Raw genomic sequence first — 16,583 nt, 5'->3', positions numbered from 1 at the left:
AACAAGGCACAAGGCGCCAGGCACTAGGAACAAGAAACAAGGAACAAGAAACAAGGAACAAGAAACAAGGCACAAGTAGCAGGAACAAGCTGGAGTAATGCCACGGCGAGTGGCAGCTAGCCACGGCTCGGCATTATGCCGCAAAAAGGCATCCATCCAATCACAAACTAATAAGTGAGAGAGCACCAGAGAGGGAGAGGGAGAGCACCAGCTGGCCGGCACCGCCACCCATTCATCCATTCACCCATTCCCATCAGCCATGCAAAGCCGCTGACATTGCCTGGCCGGAATGAGGCCATGGGGATGTCAAGTGCAAGTGCAATGGCAGCAAAGGCAGCAATGGGAGTGGGAGTGGGAGTGGGAGTGGGCTGCCTTGCCCTGCCCTGTGACACGAAACTGAAGTCAGGCTGAAAATTTGCAAATCAATGCGGATGCCGGATGGCAGGTCACGGTTACAGGCTGCAGTAGAAGTCACAATCCTCGCGAGATGACAGCAGTCAAGAGTTCAGTTCCAAGCTGGCTCGCAGCCATCAAATATTCAGAGATTGAGAGTGAACAATGCTGGCTGGCACTTTCTCTCAGTGTAGAATAAACCATATTCGGATTAGCGCATTTTGCATTTAAGATGAATGTAAAATCAGAACTAAACAGAGTCGAGATGGCAGATACCGGCACTGAGCTGAGCAGAGCAGTTGATGGAATCCCCTGAATATTTAAGCTGCCATTGAAATGGAAAGTGCCAGCGAATGTCTGGCAAACGATGATGCGATCAATCAAGGCGACAATTTGTCAGACGAGCAGGCACTCAGTCAGTCCGTGAGTCCTGGCACACCAGCAGCAGCAGCGGCAGCAGCAGCAGCACAACCGTCAATCAATCAATCAATAATGGCGGCGAGGAACCACGACTCGAATCTGGGCCAATGTTTGTTTAGATCGGAACGCATTTGGGCAACAATCAATAATGGAAGCAGCCAAGCGGATGACTTTACCCAAAACTATCGTATCTTCATTCCCACCCACCGCACAGCCATCACCCCGCCATCATCCTCGCGAGTGCAGGAACTGTTTAAGCTTATTGGGAATCTTGGGGCGCCTCCACTTAAAGTTTCCCTGTATGCACATAGTTTTTGGCATGTAATGCGGTAAATCCAAGCAGCTTGCCACGGCCTGCGGCTTGCTGCCACCTCTCAAGACTCAGGACTCAGCTCTCGGCTCTCGGCTCTCAAGGCTCTTGCTCGTGGAAGGCAGGCAGACAAAGTATTAAAAAAGTTTTCAAATTTTCGTGAGCCCGGGCTAGTGCAGGTTGCTCTTTATTGCGTTAAAAATTTTCGCTTTCACAAGGCCTTATCCTTATCTAGGGAGCATTAAGAGTACGAGCGGCACACACACCATCGACAGTTGTAGGATGCTGCCACGCCCCGTGGCGGTGGCGGTGGCGGTGGCAGTGGCAGTGGCGGCTTTTTCCATGAGCTCTGTAATTGATTTATGGGCGCAGACGTGCGTTGAACGTCTGCTTACAATTTACCGCCTGGCCCCGGCTCCAATCACGTCCTGGAAATAACAGAGAGAAACGAAAAATAAAAGAAAGCCGCACGCCGCAGAAGAAAAGCGAAACGAAACGAAAGGAAAGGAAATGGAAAAGCAGGACATGGCAGGACATATCGGGGCAGTGGGGAAGGAAGACACCGCTGGCCGGACGACAACATGAGGAGTCACCCAGAAGACTACAAATGAGTCAAAACTTCTATGGCAACACCGATTTAAACTGAGATCGAGAGTGGCTGAAGCTGCTGCATAATGCATGAAGCGAGGAGAGCAGAAAGTATGACGGAGCTCGGTCAAGGGTGTGGCAGATTCACAACAAGATAATATGATAAACTACTCTCGAATTTCAGATATGTGGTACAAAGATAGAAGGAGGGACCGAGCGAGCGCCAGAGAGTGCCTTAAAAACACAGCAACAAAGCGAATTAACTGAAGAATACAGTTAAACGAGTAGGGGGAATGGACACTTCAGCAATACAGTGGGCGGGAGGGACTCGTTGGGATGCTCCACCTTCATCATAGGACAACATAATTGATTGTAAGAGTATTTGAACCAAACATTTATTATTTACTCTAAGAAAGAAACACACACACGTGTCTCAAGCACAGATTATAGTCAGTGGTGTAGCAGCAAAGTTAATTATATTACACATCATTTTTCAAGTGCACTGCCCACTGTAGGCCACTGTATGTATGTTCGTGTTCGTTCCCGCACAGCAGCAGCCGTTACAGTTACGTTGCAGTCACAGCTACGTTGTCGCGTCTTCCCTTTGGCTACTCTCTTTCTTTGCGTTGCTTTCGTTATCGCTCGCTCGATCTAGAATCGCTCTCGCGCGGCAGTGGAAGCTTCGCTTAGGCCACGCGCAATTCCCTCTACCTGCCCTTGACTGGCACACACACTCGCCTCTCGCAATCTTGAACCCACCACGCGTCATCAATCGAACGCGTTTCAATTTAAAATCATACAACTTATTACGGAACACCTTTGTTATACTTTGCAGCATTTGGGATGTCCGAACGTCTTCAAGTTTGTCTTTTGTTTACATCTTGTTCGTTATGTAAATCGATGCTTATGGCAGGACTATAAACACTTCAACGACTGTGGCAGGGCCATCCCGGAAGACAACAAAAATGCCAATGAGCATGTCAATGGCCAGTACTTTCATTTATTTGGTTTCCGCTCTTTCCCCTCCCACCGTGCACTGCAATCAATTTGCATGCATTCTTCGCCTGCGGGGTGCTCATACTTGTGGATGCTTGCACACAATCTCGTACTGCTCTATCGGACAGGACAGACAATTTTGCGATACTTTGAAAAACAACTTGGCTGCGGAAAAGGGCTCCATAAAACTGACCGCCGACAAGAAGGAAGAAAGGGAGATGGAAACGGAGCCAAGTGCGGTGCCACGGCGACGCAGTCCGCTCGAGAGATTGGGCAGAAGATTGAGATTGAGCAGAAATAAAAATTTATGGAGTGGTCATTTATCACAAAGACAACACAGTCCTGTGGGGTGGGTTGGGGGTTGGGAGGACCAAAAAAGGCTGCCACATTACGTGCCCCTCCCCCAACTGTGGCCGCGTCCAGCTGTAAGTTTGGCTGTAAAAACCAGCAGTAATATTAACGGGCAGACTGTTGCTTTTGCTATTGCTTTATCCGTGACTGTGGCTGCGACTGCGACTGTGGCTGTGCCTGTGGCTGTGGCTGTCGGTGATTCAGTTCAGTTATTTCGTTGTTTGTTTGCTCATTCAGCGCCGGAATATTCAAAAGTTGCATTTTTAATGGAGTTTCCTTGTCAAACATGACTTTGATTCCCTCGTTGGGAATCCAGCCGTCAGCTGAGTGCGCGGCTCCCTGTGATCCATCCACTAATGTAATTTGTACTCGGATTGCCATACATAAACACCCACAGACAGAGGAAATGCGAGCACACACCACAATGATACACAGATATATTCAAATGTTTGAACATTTTTACGCAGCTCGCACGTCAGATTCCCCGCGGACCTCCCATCCACATCCTGCCAAGCGAAGCACTCACAGATACACCTGATGTACATACATACATCCATATATATGTACCTACGCTTTCGGGTGGATGGTGCTTGGCGTGCTTCTGTGGCCGAGGGCCACCAAAATGCCCTTCAATAGGAAACCCAGGAAAATGGCCAGCGAGCAGAGGTAATGGCAGCACTAAACGGCACCAACTGCAGCAAACCAACACAACAGCACTCCACGGAATGTTCCCTGATTATAAGTATTCCAAGTGGACAGAGCGACTCAGCCAGCTGAAAATTATTGCAAGTTCATAAAAGCATATGAACGGGCAGCTATCGATCTGATGGGTTGCTTTAGAAAATTGTTATCTAACATTAATATAAGGCTACAATTCGTAGAACTACATGAAGAATATTGCCAAAGGAAGAGATTCCACCAAATACTGCACCAAGAACATATACATCCGATGGTGACACATTCACTGGGTCTTGGAACGCTAGTAACTCCTTTTAGCTTCCAGCGATCGAGAACCTGCCACTTACCCACCCAAAGACATCACTTTGCAAGCAGCCGACGAAAGCGATTATTTAGACGTGATTGCGATGTACCCTGAATGTCCGAACTAAGCCGAATAATACAATAAATACAACATGGACTGATGCCGTTCAACTGCTTGTGGAGTCAAAAACTCCATTTCACAAGGAGGCTTTAAAATTGTGCTTTAATTATTTTTGTGAGGGATTCCCCTTAAGGGAATCGACTTTTACGACATGCGGCACCCAAACAAATACCAAGAAAATAATTTTCGATGGACATATCTGGACATCAAATTTGGCTACGAATTTTCTGAACGACCAAAGTGTGCCTTGCCTCTGCATCAACACAAATTGTCAGCTTCCTTGTCAACTTTAAACATTTTCATTCTGGCATCAGAAGTCAGTGCGTAAAGTTCAGTTTTGTTTAAAAAAAATGTCGGAGGGAAATAAAAAATTTGAGTCCTTCGGGGAGAACAGTACCACAGTCCAACCGGAAATCGACTGGGCCACTGTCGAAGGTCAACGGTGCAAGCGCCCCTGTGTACACATGGCTAACGCAGGTTGGATTCCATTGTCGTCGTTGAAGATCTACATTGGCAACCTGGGTCCACTTGTCAAACAGGAGAACATCGGCCAGATCTTTGGGCACTTCGGGGAGATGCGAACGGTCGAGTTTCCTACCGACCGACACCCCATCAATCCCCAGGGACGTGGCTTTGCCTTTGTGCACTACGTCTGCCCAAGCGACTGCACACGGGCCATCGAGCACATGAACGGAAGAAAAGTCGGCGACACGAATATTGTGGTGTTGCCGTTCCAAAAACGAGATGCCGGTTCCGGCTCCCGGTCGAGGGGATCTCGTCGTCGTTTTGACAGCCGCAAGCAACGTTCCCCATCGTCCCACTACAATTCAAGCCGGTATAGACGTGAACGTTCCCGATCGCCTAGGTCGGAGAGCCGTCGCCGATCCGTTTCTCGATCGTTCACGCGTCAGCGTAGTGATTCGCCTACGGGCGGACCCTCCTCCCCGCACTTGCCAGTGCAATATCTGGGTGAACCAAAGCCGCCCAATCTGCAGCCTCTGTTCCCAAGTGCGCTGGAGACCAATACCAACGAGATGGAGGTTTTCCACTTCCCAGGCTCAACAGCTCTACAGGATGCCAAGAAACGCCATGACAAAGGTAAGCGTTCTTCGACCCCATACCGTAACCATATTACATCCGTACCCTCATCCTATCCAGAAATGTCAGATTTATATATTTACTTGGACACTATCAAGGCCACAATCACTAAGCCTAATCAAGGCACCAAATAGAAATTACTGGCAATCGATATCGGATACCTCGAAGCAAACAGTCCCCCAGACAGTCACCCATTCGTCATTCGTCAGCTTCACGCTGATGATGTTTGAAGATCAAACAAGATAAATCATTAAACATATCATTATTTGAAAGCCGTTCAATGGGAGGAATCTGTAAATATTGTACAATTTAATAAACAAGAACTATTCTTGGACTTAACTTTAGATGGCATTCAATAGTTCAAGTTTCATTTCTGCATCCAGTAATCTTGGCACAATTGCTGGTCCCAGACACAGCCAATGGCAGACAGCTTTAGGCAGCTGTGCAAGGAGGGCTGTCCACCCATAGATTCGTACTCTCGAAAGGTTTCACGTATTCAAATGTGTGTATTTGAGAATTTGTGTTGATCGATTGATATGATGCTGATTTTTTGTGTCTTGGTACAAGTGCGTGGAAAGTGTGTGCAATTCGAGAATTTATGCGAATGGGTTTTCAGTGGGGAGTTCACATTTCACCCACTTTGTGGTGTTTATGAAGCAATCATCCATGCGAAAGGGTCCCTTGGAGTGGTCGAAGTCGCGCATGCTTCCCGTCAGAGTTACAATCACTTGACCATTGGATTCCAGATAAAGCTTGTCGCCCGTGTGAATTTCGCTGTCCAGGGAAACTTTCGGAGTGCGCTCCGACATATCGGCCAGCACTCTCTCCTGGCTCTTGCTCTTTAGCCAGAGTTGGGCCGACTTTCCCTGCTCCAAGCTGATGCTGGATAGATGTATCGGCTTCTTCACAAAGTGTGAGTACGTGTAGCCATCCTTCATGTACAATGCATTGAAGCGCGGTTTGTGCGGAAGAGCGTTGGCCGATTTATGCATTTTTCTTTTTAGAGCTGCAAATTATCGTATCAAAACAATATTCGTCTCAGCGTAGAGCTATGCTTCACTTACTTACATCTAGAGAAGCGCAGCTTAAGAATGTCGAAATTACAAAGCACTCAATAAAACTTTTAGCTTTTTTGTCAAAAAAAAAAACCCAAACTCATGAAATTAGAGTCAGCGATAGTCAGAGAAGCAATATCGATATTTTAGATGCAAGCCTGGTGGCATCGAAATTTCAGGGGATATATTAACCAAGGTAGGGCGCTATTTGATTTTCAAATAAAATGCATTAGGCAAAGGTACACCTTCGACCAAGGGCCGTTCTTTTGATCAACATTTTGAATCAGTTAAAGTGCCTTAGATCTAAATAATATATGGCAATACCATATTGGGATAATTTTTATATTTAAATGCTTCCAGGAGCGATGTTTGGGCTCATCATTGATGTCCCCTCTCCAGCCCACTGATGCGCCCTAGCCGAAGCAGCGAGGAATCAAAGGGAGAAAACTTCTAAGTACCAAAAAGTGAAACACGTAGCCCAAAAAAGTTGTGTGTCCAAATCGCAAACGTGCAGAGCGGCAGACAGGGCCGTGGCCGGAAAGTGGGTCTGCTCTTGGACTACACTCCCTTTCAGTGTTTAAAAACAAAAGGCACAAAAAGTCTGCCCTTGTCGTGTGTCATTGTACATTGCTCCTGCATGCATAATGACAAAAATAAAGAGAAGTCACGGACAGACAGACGACAGGGACAGAGAGAGAGAGCGACAGAGCGAGTGTGATCCTGGAGTGCACTTGGGCGACAATTAGAGGAGTTTTCTTTATTCTTTATTTTATTCTGTGGCATGACTGTCGGCTGACTGAGCAAAAAGCGACGACTAATGAGTGTAATTGTGTGTGTGACACTTTCGTTTTCCACACACACACTCCGAAAAGTGATGCTGGAGACACTTTAAGGTGTGGTTTAACGGTAAAATAAGGATCTACATGTAGAAGGATCAAAAGCGAACCACACTGAGGCTTTGTGCTGCAAACATCAACCATTATGCAGGCAGCAGCAGCCACTCAATGGCCACCAAAATTGAATAAAGTAACAAGCGACGGGGAAGGCTGAAAACTAACCAAATTGCAATCCGATTCGCATATTTTGTGCTGCTGGAAAACAACAGCCTAAACAATTAACAGAGGATCAGGCAATAAAATAAAACAGAACGAATGGCAGACAAGCATCAAATCGAAATTGGGACGTTGAACTGGTTTGCAAAATATGCAATTGAGTGAACAGACCTGCCACCGCGGACGCGATTCTATCGCATGGCCTGGTCCTGGTATTTCTCTGGCGCATCGCCCAAAATCGATGGCATATGGCCGTGTTTGTGGGCCACACGCCTCACTACCACCTCCACCGCCAACTCCACACCGAGGAATTGCCATGGGATTGCCAGAGCCAGGAGTAGTCCCAGTGGCAGTGCCATCACCTCTCTCCTTAGTGCTGCCGCTGCAAGTGCATTCGTTGCAGTTTGAAATTTGAGTAAAATAAATGAAGTTGAGTGTGTGGCACCGCCTCGGATGCCGGTTGCCGGTTGCCAGTTGCCGTCTTCCGTCTGCTGTCTGCTGTCGTCCCAATTGATGAGCACGGCAGAGCACGACAGAGCGTGCGGCAGCTGCGGCATCTAGGAATGCCCCACCGCTGACTCTGCCCCAGTGCCACAGCCAGAGCCAGAGCCACTTCCACTCGCAAGTAATTCAAGTGAAACCACATTAAGCTTACTTTGCTAATTGCGTGCGACACGTCGCCAATGTCGAGCGCTTCCCGAGCATGTGAACATTCCACACGGCGTCCATCTCCGCCAGCTGCAACACACCCGCTTATCTACATAACTGTGGCACGTGTGCGCGTATGGGTGCAACTCCAGGGAACTGCCAGCAAAGCGAAGAAGAGAAGCGCAGTGTCGCGGTGGGGTGGGGCTGTCCTGTCCCAGGCGGAGCCGAGCATTCGCCGGAGCGGGCCAATCATTTTAATTAATTTGTGAGAGTGTTGGTTGTCGGTGGCACACACAAATTTATTATACTCCAACGACTCGCACTCGGCGCCACCTACAAATCCTCCCCCTCTCAGCACGCTGCAGCAAAATTAAGCTGTGTGTGGGGGAATCCGTGTAAACCGAACTTTTGATTACGAAAACCAAGGAAATCAATGGGTAATACCACCAAAGCCGCGTCTCCACAGTACCCCGCCACACCACAAGCCGATTCCAACAAGTTTCGGCCTCAATCAACTCAACGTCGGGTGGCATTTTCCAACACTGCCATGCTTGGCAGCTGAAGAGCGTTGCGGAACACTACCAAACACTGTTGCATTCAAATTGTGAAAACTGAGCAAGAAAAGTGAAAATTGGCGTATTAAAGGTAAAAACTGCGTAAATATAAACGATTACCCAACTCTCGCGACACTTGCACGTGCTTATATGAGTATATTTCAAGACAAGTCTCAAGTCTCCTGAATTCTCAGCCTGCGGCTGAAAATTGTGCAAAAACAAAGGGCAAACGTTTGAGGGTGGCTTCCATTTTAGTAAGCTTAGCAAGTGTGGTAGATTGAAGATTATCTTTCCGCAGATTGAAGCAAGACAAAAGCAACGAACAGGCAATGGAGTCTTACAAGGAAATCGAAGAATCAGTGCAGAGCCATAGCCAGCAAGGGCCGATGGCATTTGCTGTCTCGGCTGGTCCCTCTGAAACGTTTTTAGGCCCACAATCAAGATTCAATTGGATTCCAAATATCTATGTCGAGATCAGAGTTCCACTTGAGCGCTCCACACCGCCAAGATTTCTGCTTGAAGATCAACTTTCGCAGAGTGGCCAAGAATGGTCGGAAAGCTCGCTTAGTCCCACAATGCTGACATTTTCAGATGATGACACTGATAGCGTTGAGGAAATGACTTACCACGAATTGCAGTGTGAGGAAGTCATCATGCAAAACACACAGCAGGAAAACCACGAAGAAATGGATGTGGAAGATAACACATTGAATGAACCCTCACGAGCACATGGCGAAAGTAGTTTAATAGACGCACGCATTGCTCTCATCGTAGAGCAACTCCAGAATTCCCGCTTCTTCAAATATAATCTTGGAAGAACAATTATTGAAATCAAATTATACACCGAGATCGCTTCACTTTCGATTTTTGTTATGTGAGGAGTTGCAACATCTAATTTCTATCAGATTTTTGACTAAATGGTTCTCGTCTGAACCAAATGGTGGGTAGTAAGTGCTCGAGATGGCGGAACAAGTCAGGTGTTCGTTAGTGAATTTCCACAACAATTGGGGCGGGGGGGATGAGGAAATCCTTGAGCACTCTCAAGTGAAATTCTTGGGCTCACACATCTTCATGCTGCCTTCTCTGCAGTTTCGGGAGTGGCCAAAAGGGCGGAGTGCGGCTGTCACGGCTGCTGCACTTTGAGGATTTGCTGTTGTGCCACATCCATTGGCTCCGTCCGGGCCGAAAATGAAATGAAATGAAATGAATTGCCCCGAGTGCTAGCGGGTGTTTCATTTAAGTGTTCGCCCACCTGCATCTGGCCGGGATTGCACGCCATTAGCAGGAGTAATAGGCGAGGCGACCCGAGAGTGCACTCCAGCTACTTTCTTATTGCAACATTTAATGTTGGGGCAACTTGAATTCAACCCAGTCCCTGTCCCTTGCCCCACGGGCCCCTCATGAGTAATTGCACAACACATAATACACACTTGTCGTGGTGCACGGCAGCGCTAATCCCTGGTGGATATCCTGTAATGCGACGTGTGCCCAACGCTCTGATTCACTCTGGTCCCGGAATCCGACTTGAGCTCGTGTGACTTGCTTAAGCCCTGCGGCGGCGCCTATCAATGCAAATCGTGCTTTATAGCCAATTGAACTTATGGCCTGTTAATTGCCGCTGCATTAGCACTCATTGATGGGGATTATCATCCGGCAAAAATGAGAATATACGACTAAGAGGGCTTTGCTGGACTCAAAGCGATCAACTGAAGCGACTGTCGAAAGCGGAATTGAATGTGTCTTCACAGGTGCCTGTTGCAGCTGTAGTTTATTTAAAAGTTATTCATTTACCAAGCGGAAAAGGCCGAATGCCGCACTGTGCGTCCGCTTATACTTTGACGAACAAATCAGTTTAACAGATTTCAGATTAAATTTCAGATTTCAGAAGATAAAGAATATTGCTGATGGGTTCAACAAACAATTGTTTTCATGGTATATATTATTCTATGGCTAAAGATTGTGATCCAGGCCTACCAAAACTCATTTTTAGTCTCTTTCGGTTTGAAGGCAGGGCAAGACTCCAACGTGTAGAAGTGCGCACCAAAAGCAGAGATAATTTCATTATAGTACATTTTTCTGTCATCCTTTCCCAACCCATTAAACAAACGACTTCAATATATTTTTTAATCTCAACATTTTGCTTTCAGCCCACCCACCCCACACAGATTCAGCTGCAGCAACACGGCAGCAGCCATGCCGGCAACATGCTGCGCTGCACAACAGATTCAGCAACATGGGAATTTGTTGCCAAGAGACGATGTGGCGGTGATTTAATTTTTTTGCCGCTTCCTCAAAGAATGCAAACAAAAAGCGCGAAGACAATTCTGCTACTGGATCTTCGTGTGTGTGTGTGTGGTGGGTGTGGGGTGGGTGTGGGGTGGGTGTGGGGTGTGTGTGCGTATGAATTGCGAATGCAAATGAAAATGCCTGAAAATTATATATCATTTTCACGAAACTCTCCATGGGCGTGGCAGTATAATGGGGCAATGAGGAATGCCTGGGTGTGTGGAGCGTCGAGTGGGTGGGTGGCACATGCGTGCCTTTGCAAATCACGTCCTAATATTTACAAATGGTTTCTTGTAATTAAATTAACACAAAACGTGACATTGTCACTGTAGCAGATTTTTAAGCGACATCCACACACACACACGGACACACACACAGAAACCCAAGCAGATACACATATACATTTACACACACACACAGACACACACAGACACACACAGACACAAATCATGGCAAGGACAAAAGCCAGAATACAAAGTCCCCAAAGCATTAAGCACAACGACATCTGAAGTTGGGCGTCTAAATTGTAACTTTGCCTGGCTTTCCTCTCGGCTTTTCCTCTGCCTGTTCACTCCCTGGTCGCACATGCCCCTACTCGAGCCCCGTCTTGCCATTGTCTGGAAATGAAATTTAAAACATAAATGAGCAAAAGTGCGTGCCGCCCGCCCCACAAGTCTATTTGTGCCTCATTTGGGAGCTGCCAGCAGGATGGAATGGTGGCACACACTCGCCTAAAGTGTAGTTAGTGCGGCACCCGGCACCCGGCAGCCGGCACTCGCCCTTCCTTCCCTCCCTCACCAGATTAGGAATGTAATTTACAATTTACAACATGCTCGCAAATAAATGTCGACTTCTTTTATACAGGCACTTATGCCTACCCCCTTAACCAGCCTGCCCTGGCATCCCATTGCCTGCTATCCCCACCCAGCCCACCCACCTACTCCCTCTGCCACACCTGGAGAGCCAGTGTACACGTACGCACACATGGACCTCGCTCGAGAGTTGACTGCGGCGCCACAAAACGATACAATATGTGTATCAAAACACACGACCACATGGGCGGCATTGCAATCCTCGTTGGAGGCTTCATCAGACGCTGCCGAGGAGTGGCACAAAGATTGACAGTTCTTGCCACTGAAATGCGCACACAAACAGCACAAAAGCGACAAAAAATCAACACCAACAACAACAGGAACAGCAACAACAGCAAACAAAAGTTGCCACTGAATAAAGGAAGCGAAAATAAAAACCGAGAGGCATTCAAATGAATAAAGGGTGCTCCAAGTCAAAGGATCTAAGCTGAAAGGATAACTCTAACAGGCAGCGCATACCCTGAAACAATTGCGGGAAGCTCTGAGCAAAAAAAGTAGAGTAATAAACCAATAGGTGAGTGAAGCCGTTTCATATATTTATAAACGAACTAAATTATGATTCAAATACGTATTTATGCATAGAAATCTTCCAATAATCTTCTGCCCAAGAAATCTGCAACCTGCAGAGCCAAGCACCCTGTATCGGACATGCGAGTGTGTATCACTCGCATATGTACGAAAGAAATCTAGAAATTCCTTATCGCACCTCAGTGTGCAGCATTAAGTGGGCCTGTGGCACGGGCACGTTCGGGCTTCACCTGGCAACGCCACGCCACAGCCACAGCCACAGCAACGGCCACAGCCACAGCCACCACTCTACTCCGCGTGGGACAAGGAAGAAGTCAGTCAGGACGGGGCTGGGCGTTGCAAGCAAACCGATTAACTACCCGCCAGCGTCAGTGTCAACACGAAAGTATTTGCCACATGCCACGGATGAGAGGCGATATATGGATGCGCGGGCCGGAGGTGGAGGCCAAGGGGCAACGTGTTGAGTGAGGCAAATGTATCTTGGACGTGCTGTGCCACCGAGGCTGTGCGGTGCGACTCAGAGGCTCTGTAAGGCTGTGAGACATTCTGTAATCCGCTCAGCAGCCACCAAACTACAATGTTCGCGAGGCATTGGCAGTGGCAGTGGCAGTCTTCGAAATCCGAAATCGAAGCGGAAGCTGAGGGCAAAATCAGCTGCAGGAGCTGATGCTGATGCTGTCACAGTCTGAGGCTGAGACTGAAGCTCACTTCACTGGCAACTGGCAATTGGGTTTGCCCCCAACAACTTGGCAAAATCGAATCGCATCGCATGGCATCGAATCAAATTGAATGGCATTACAGTTGAACACAGTCGCCAATGGGAGAACCGTAACGGGTATGGGAATGGAAATGGAAATGGCGGTTATAGCCACATTTATGGGTTTGATTTGGATTTTGGATTCAAGGATGTTTCTCTTTTAGCGAGTTATTCATGGAATGCGTTTGGAGAGCAGGAACAGAGGTGAAACTTTTGCCCCGTTTTTGAGATTTGCAGCGGTCTCAGCAAACCGATTCGCATCCAGCTGAAGCCGAGGCTTAGGCGAAAGGATTTACTTTCTCTTCTCGTGGAATTTTGAAGAGAATATTCAACAAGTTCCCAGGGAATGTGCAGAGGAGCACTCCTTTTTTCCTGCCTGCCAGTCGCTTGTGGACAACTTTCCCCATTGAGAAGTTCAAGAGCCTTGTTAAAAACTCTCTTTCTCGCACTCTCTCTCTCTCCTCTCTTACACACAATCCCTTCTGTGAGGATGAGGATGAGGCGAGGCCATGGGTCAGTGAAAAGGAATTAACAAAGCAATGGCCAAAATGAAAGTGAAGTGCATAAATTTTACACCTAATTAAAAAGTAAATGTTCGCTTTATGCAAATCAAGTTGTAACTAAATAAATTACCCCAACACCCCCCACACCACCACCTACCCTGGCAAGAGTCAGGAAGCTTCCCGTTGAATCGAGCGAAAGATGGAGAGATGCAAGATACGCGACTGGGGAGACCCGGGACTGGGAACTCAGAGCCCAGAAGCTGGGAGGAGAGATGGTGCTGGGCGATGTTGTTGACGCTGTGGGGCAGAAGATGGAGATGCCAAGCGGCCTTTTGTTTTATTCTATATCTGTCTTTGCTTCGTTTTGCTTCTTCCACGCTTTTCCGCATTTCCTTTTTGCGCGTTGTGAAAGCGAAAATAATGCATAATGCTGCTAATACTGGACTACACCCCACGCTCGCACACGCACACACAGGCAGAGGGAAAGGCCGCCGAAATATTGCTTTGTGCAGCGAAGACTCGGATACCCTGGAATATTGGAAGACCGAATGCCATTGAAAAGAATTGCTAACTTACTGGAGAACCAGTGGAAATGCCAAAAAAATATAAGAATATTCGTCCACTTCGTGAGTCAATCTTCTTGCTGTAAGTCTTTAATTTAATTTTAGGACTTTTCCATCTGAATGGCAAACATACACTCGAAGTAGTTGTACCCTTTGGCAGTGTATTCAATATGGGAAGACGGCGTCTAAGCTCGGCAGCGTGTTAATCACACTTAATCTCATTTTTATTTCTGGGTCAGCATCTTTATTTATATTTTTTTTTGCTTCCTTCTTCACTCTCTCGTGCCGCCGCCGCTTTCTATTCCTCTGTTGCTGTTGTCCTTTGTGGCATGCAAAGCGCCCTAGACGCGATGCCACGCCCATAACGACCCCGGCCGCCGCCGGCTGCCGTAAATATCCTTGACAAATCTTTTTGCCCTTTCGGCGCGCCAAGCGCAAATAAAAAGACATTAATTCGTTGTCCTTGTCGCTGCGTTGCTTTCCTTGTCGTTGTCGTTGTTGCTTTTGGTTTTGGTTTTCCTCCTTGCCTCTGCCTCTGCCTCTGCCACACCCACACTTGCCAACAAGCCCATCGCCTCAAGTCTGCCCCTGCCAAAGCCTCCCCCCTCGTTTTACGGCCAGGTAATTTACGTAACGAACCTGACACTTTCTAATTTATAGCATCTGGCAACGTCGCTGAATTTTTCGCTGTCTAGGCTCTGAGGCACACACACAGAACCACCCATGGCTCTGCCCTGAGATGATTATGGGGATGATAATGACGTTGGCAGTGGCGCTGCATACTGGACGGGGTCTGGGGACTGCCTCAAGAACTTAACAGGTGCCTGAACGCCGCACAGGAGGGGCTAAACTGAGAGGTGAGCCGAGAACGAGAACGAGAACGAGAATGAGTATGAGAGCGAGAGCTAAGGATTAGTGCTGGATCAGAGGTTATGTAGGTGTCGGAGGTGGTAACCAAGGCATGGGGGCTGTGGCTCGGATTGGAATTTGAATTGTTGTTGGTGTTGTGGCGTGGCTGCTGATCTCCCGATTGCCAGGGGGATAATCAGCCACAATCATTACAGCATTTAGCATTATAATGGCTACAAATTCATCCAACATATACGAGTGCCACCATTTATGTGGATATCCAATCCACTGCTGTTTGAGTAGCTCCCAAAGGATAGTTCCTTATACTTAGAAAAGCTGACATAAAGTCCTAGAATCTAGACATCTGCTAACACTTCGAGCGAGTGGCATACAAGTCCAGAAAATGCATTTAATTTCCATATTTTGTTCGTGAAAAGTGCAACATGTTTGAAAGGGAGCGTTGGGTGCCGCAGAATTAGTTCCTTTCAGCGGCAACAATTTCAAAAATGTGCAAGTACATAAGCGCATACATGTGTACATAAGTGAATACATACAATGTGTGTGCACAAAATGTCGACTTTGCCATTTTATGTAAAGCGGCTCAAACGTTTTTGCTCTGCCGCGTGCCATAGCTCTACTGCCACTTCCTTTCCAGTGCTCCCTTCCCGCCACACCAAACACTCAACACTTTATGCTGTCCATTAGCAAACCGGAGGGACATCGACGCAGTTTGCCCATTAAGCTGATTCCCATTATTCTCATTCAATCCCATTCAACGGTCTGTGTGTGTTTCGCTTCTCTTTTTTTTTTGTTGCCTGCCATACCGTTGCGGTCCTCCTGGCCAAGGGCAACAGTTATCGGTTAAGCTGGAAAAAGTCAAGTTGGTAAAAAATAGGAAACCTGTGGAAATATGTACATTCATATGTATGTGCTTGTGTGTGTCTGTTTGTTGGGCCAAAAGAGAAGCAACGACCGCACCAGCCCGTGCCAGCAGAGTTAAAAAATTGCGGTAAATGTAACCAAATCCGCACCTAATATGCAAATTTAATGAAGTAATTCAAAGGGTCGTCACCTCAGCACCCCAGCACACAGAGACCCACACTGAGCAAAAACTCTAACACAAAATCTGATTTCTGTATCTGTCTTAGAAATCTGTTTACGCCGTGGGACCGATCTCCCAGTCGCACGAGCGGTAACAGTGCGCTGTTAACAGACTGTTATCCGTTTGTGTTAACAGCGCTAGAGCTGCAGCACTGTTGCACAGAATCCACTGCTTAGATATGTAAGCTTTTAATGAAGAAAGGGGAAACGCTTCATTTAATGTCTTCTATGAAAACAATCTACTGGAGTATAAACAGCTACATAGAAGTGAAGGTATTCTTCATCTCTAACGAATATTTTCTCAGTGCACGACCGAGCGTTTGGGTTCAATTTAGAAGAGAGACCTGTTTGGCCGACACCTTCGCTCGCTCCTGCATATCCGCTCCACCCACCCACCGACACAGAGTAGATGAAATAATTCACGCAATTTGCCGCACATTTTAGTCAACCTTTTAGAGTCGTCTGGGGAGCCTGGAGAGGGGGGCAGCTGAGGCCTGAGGTGCGGGACTTGGGACTCGAGACCGGGCACTTGGGTCCGAGACAGAACAAACGCAAGT

General features: G+C 47.4%; 2 protein-coding genes across 2 annotated transcripts in view; both read left to right on the top strand.

Moving 5' to 3' along the window:
- Positions 1-2,984, top strand: part of LOC117903772 (chaoptin) — a 32,481-nt gene extending 29,497 nt beyond the window's left edge. Inside the window, exon 7 of the mRNA XM_034816188.1 lies at positions 2,974-2,984. The gene's annotated coding sequence lies outside the window, so the exon portion shown is untranslated. The remainder of the gene's footprint in view (positions 1-2,973) is intronic.
- A 1,505-nt stretch (positions 2,985-4,489) lies between these two features.
- LOC117897814 (RNA-binding protein with serine-rich domain 1-like) lies at positions 4,490-5,501 on the top strand. The gene is made up of 2 exons (XM_034806869.1): positions 4,490-5,258; positions 5,319-5,501. The coding sequence occupies exons 1-2, from the start codon at positions 4,511-4,513 to the stop codon at positions 5,390-5,392; spliced, it is 822 nt and encodes a 273-aa protein (XP_034662760.1). The 5' UTR covers positions 4,490-4,510; the 3' UTR covers positions 5,393-5,501.
- The last annotated feature ends 11,082 nt before the right edge of the window (positions 5,502-16,583 follow it).

Source organism: Drosophila subobscura, chromosome A, assembly GCF_008121235.1.
Source record: "Drosophila subobscura isolate 14011-0131.10 chromosome A, UCBerk_Dsub_1.0, whole genome shotgun sequence".
NCBI classification, from domain to species: domain Eukaryota; kingdom Metazoa; phylum Arthropoda; class Insecta; order Diptera; family Drosophilidae; genus Drosophila; species Drosophila subobscura.
Note: the sequence above shows the minus strand (reverse complement) of the source record. Positions and strands in the feature narration are given on the sequence as shown.

Bases quoted from the DNA above. Each gene is read 5' to 3' on its own strand.
- LOC117897814 (XM_034806869.1), top strand. From the start codon at position 4,511: ATGTCGGAGGGAAATAAAAAATTTGAGTCCTTCGGGGAGAACAGTACC. The intron at 5,259-5,318 runs GTAAGCGTTCTT...CATCCTATCCAG, and splicing joins CAAGAAACGCCATGACAAAG to AAATGTCAGATTTATATATT.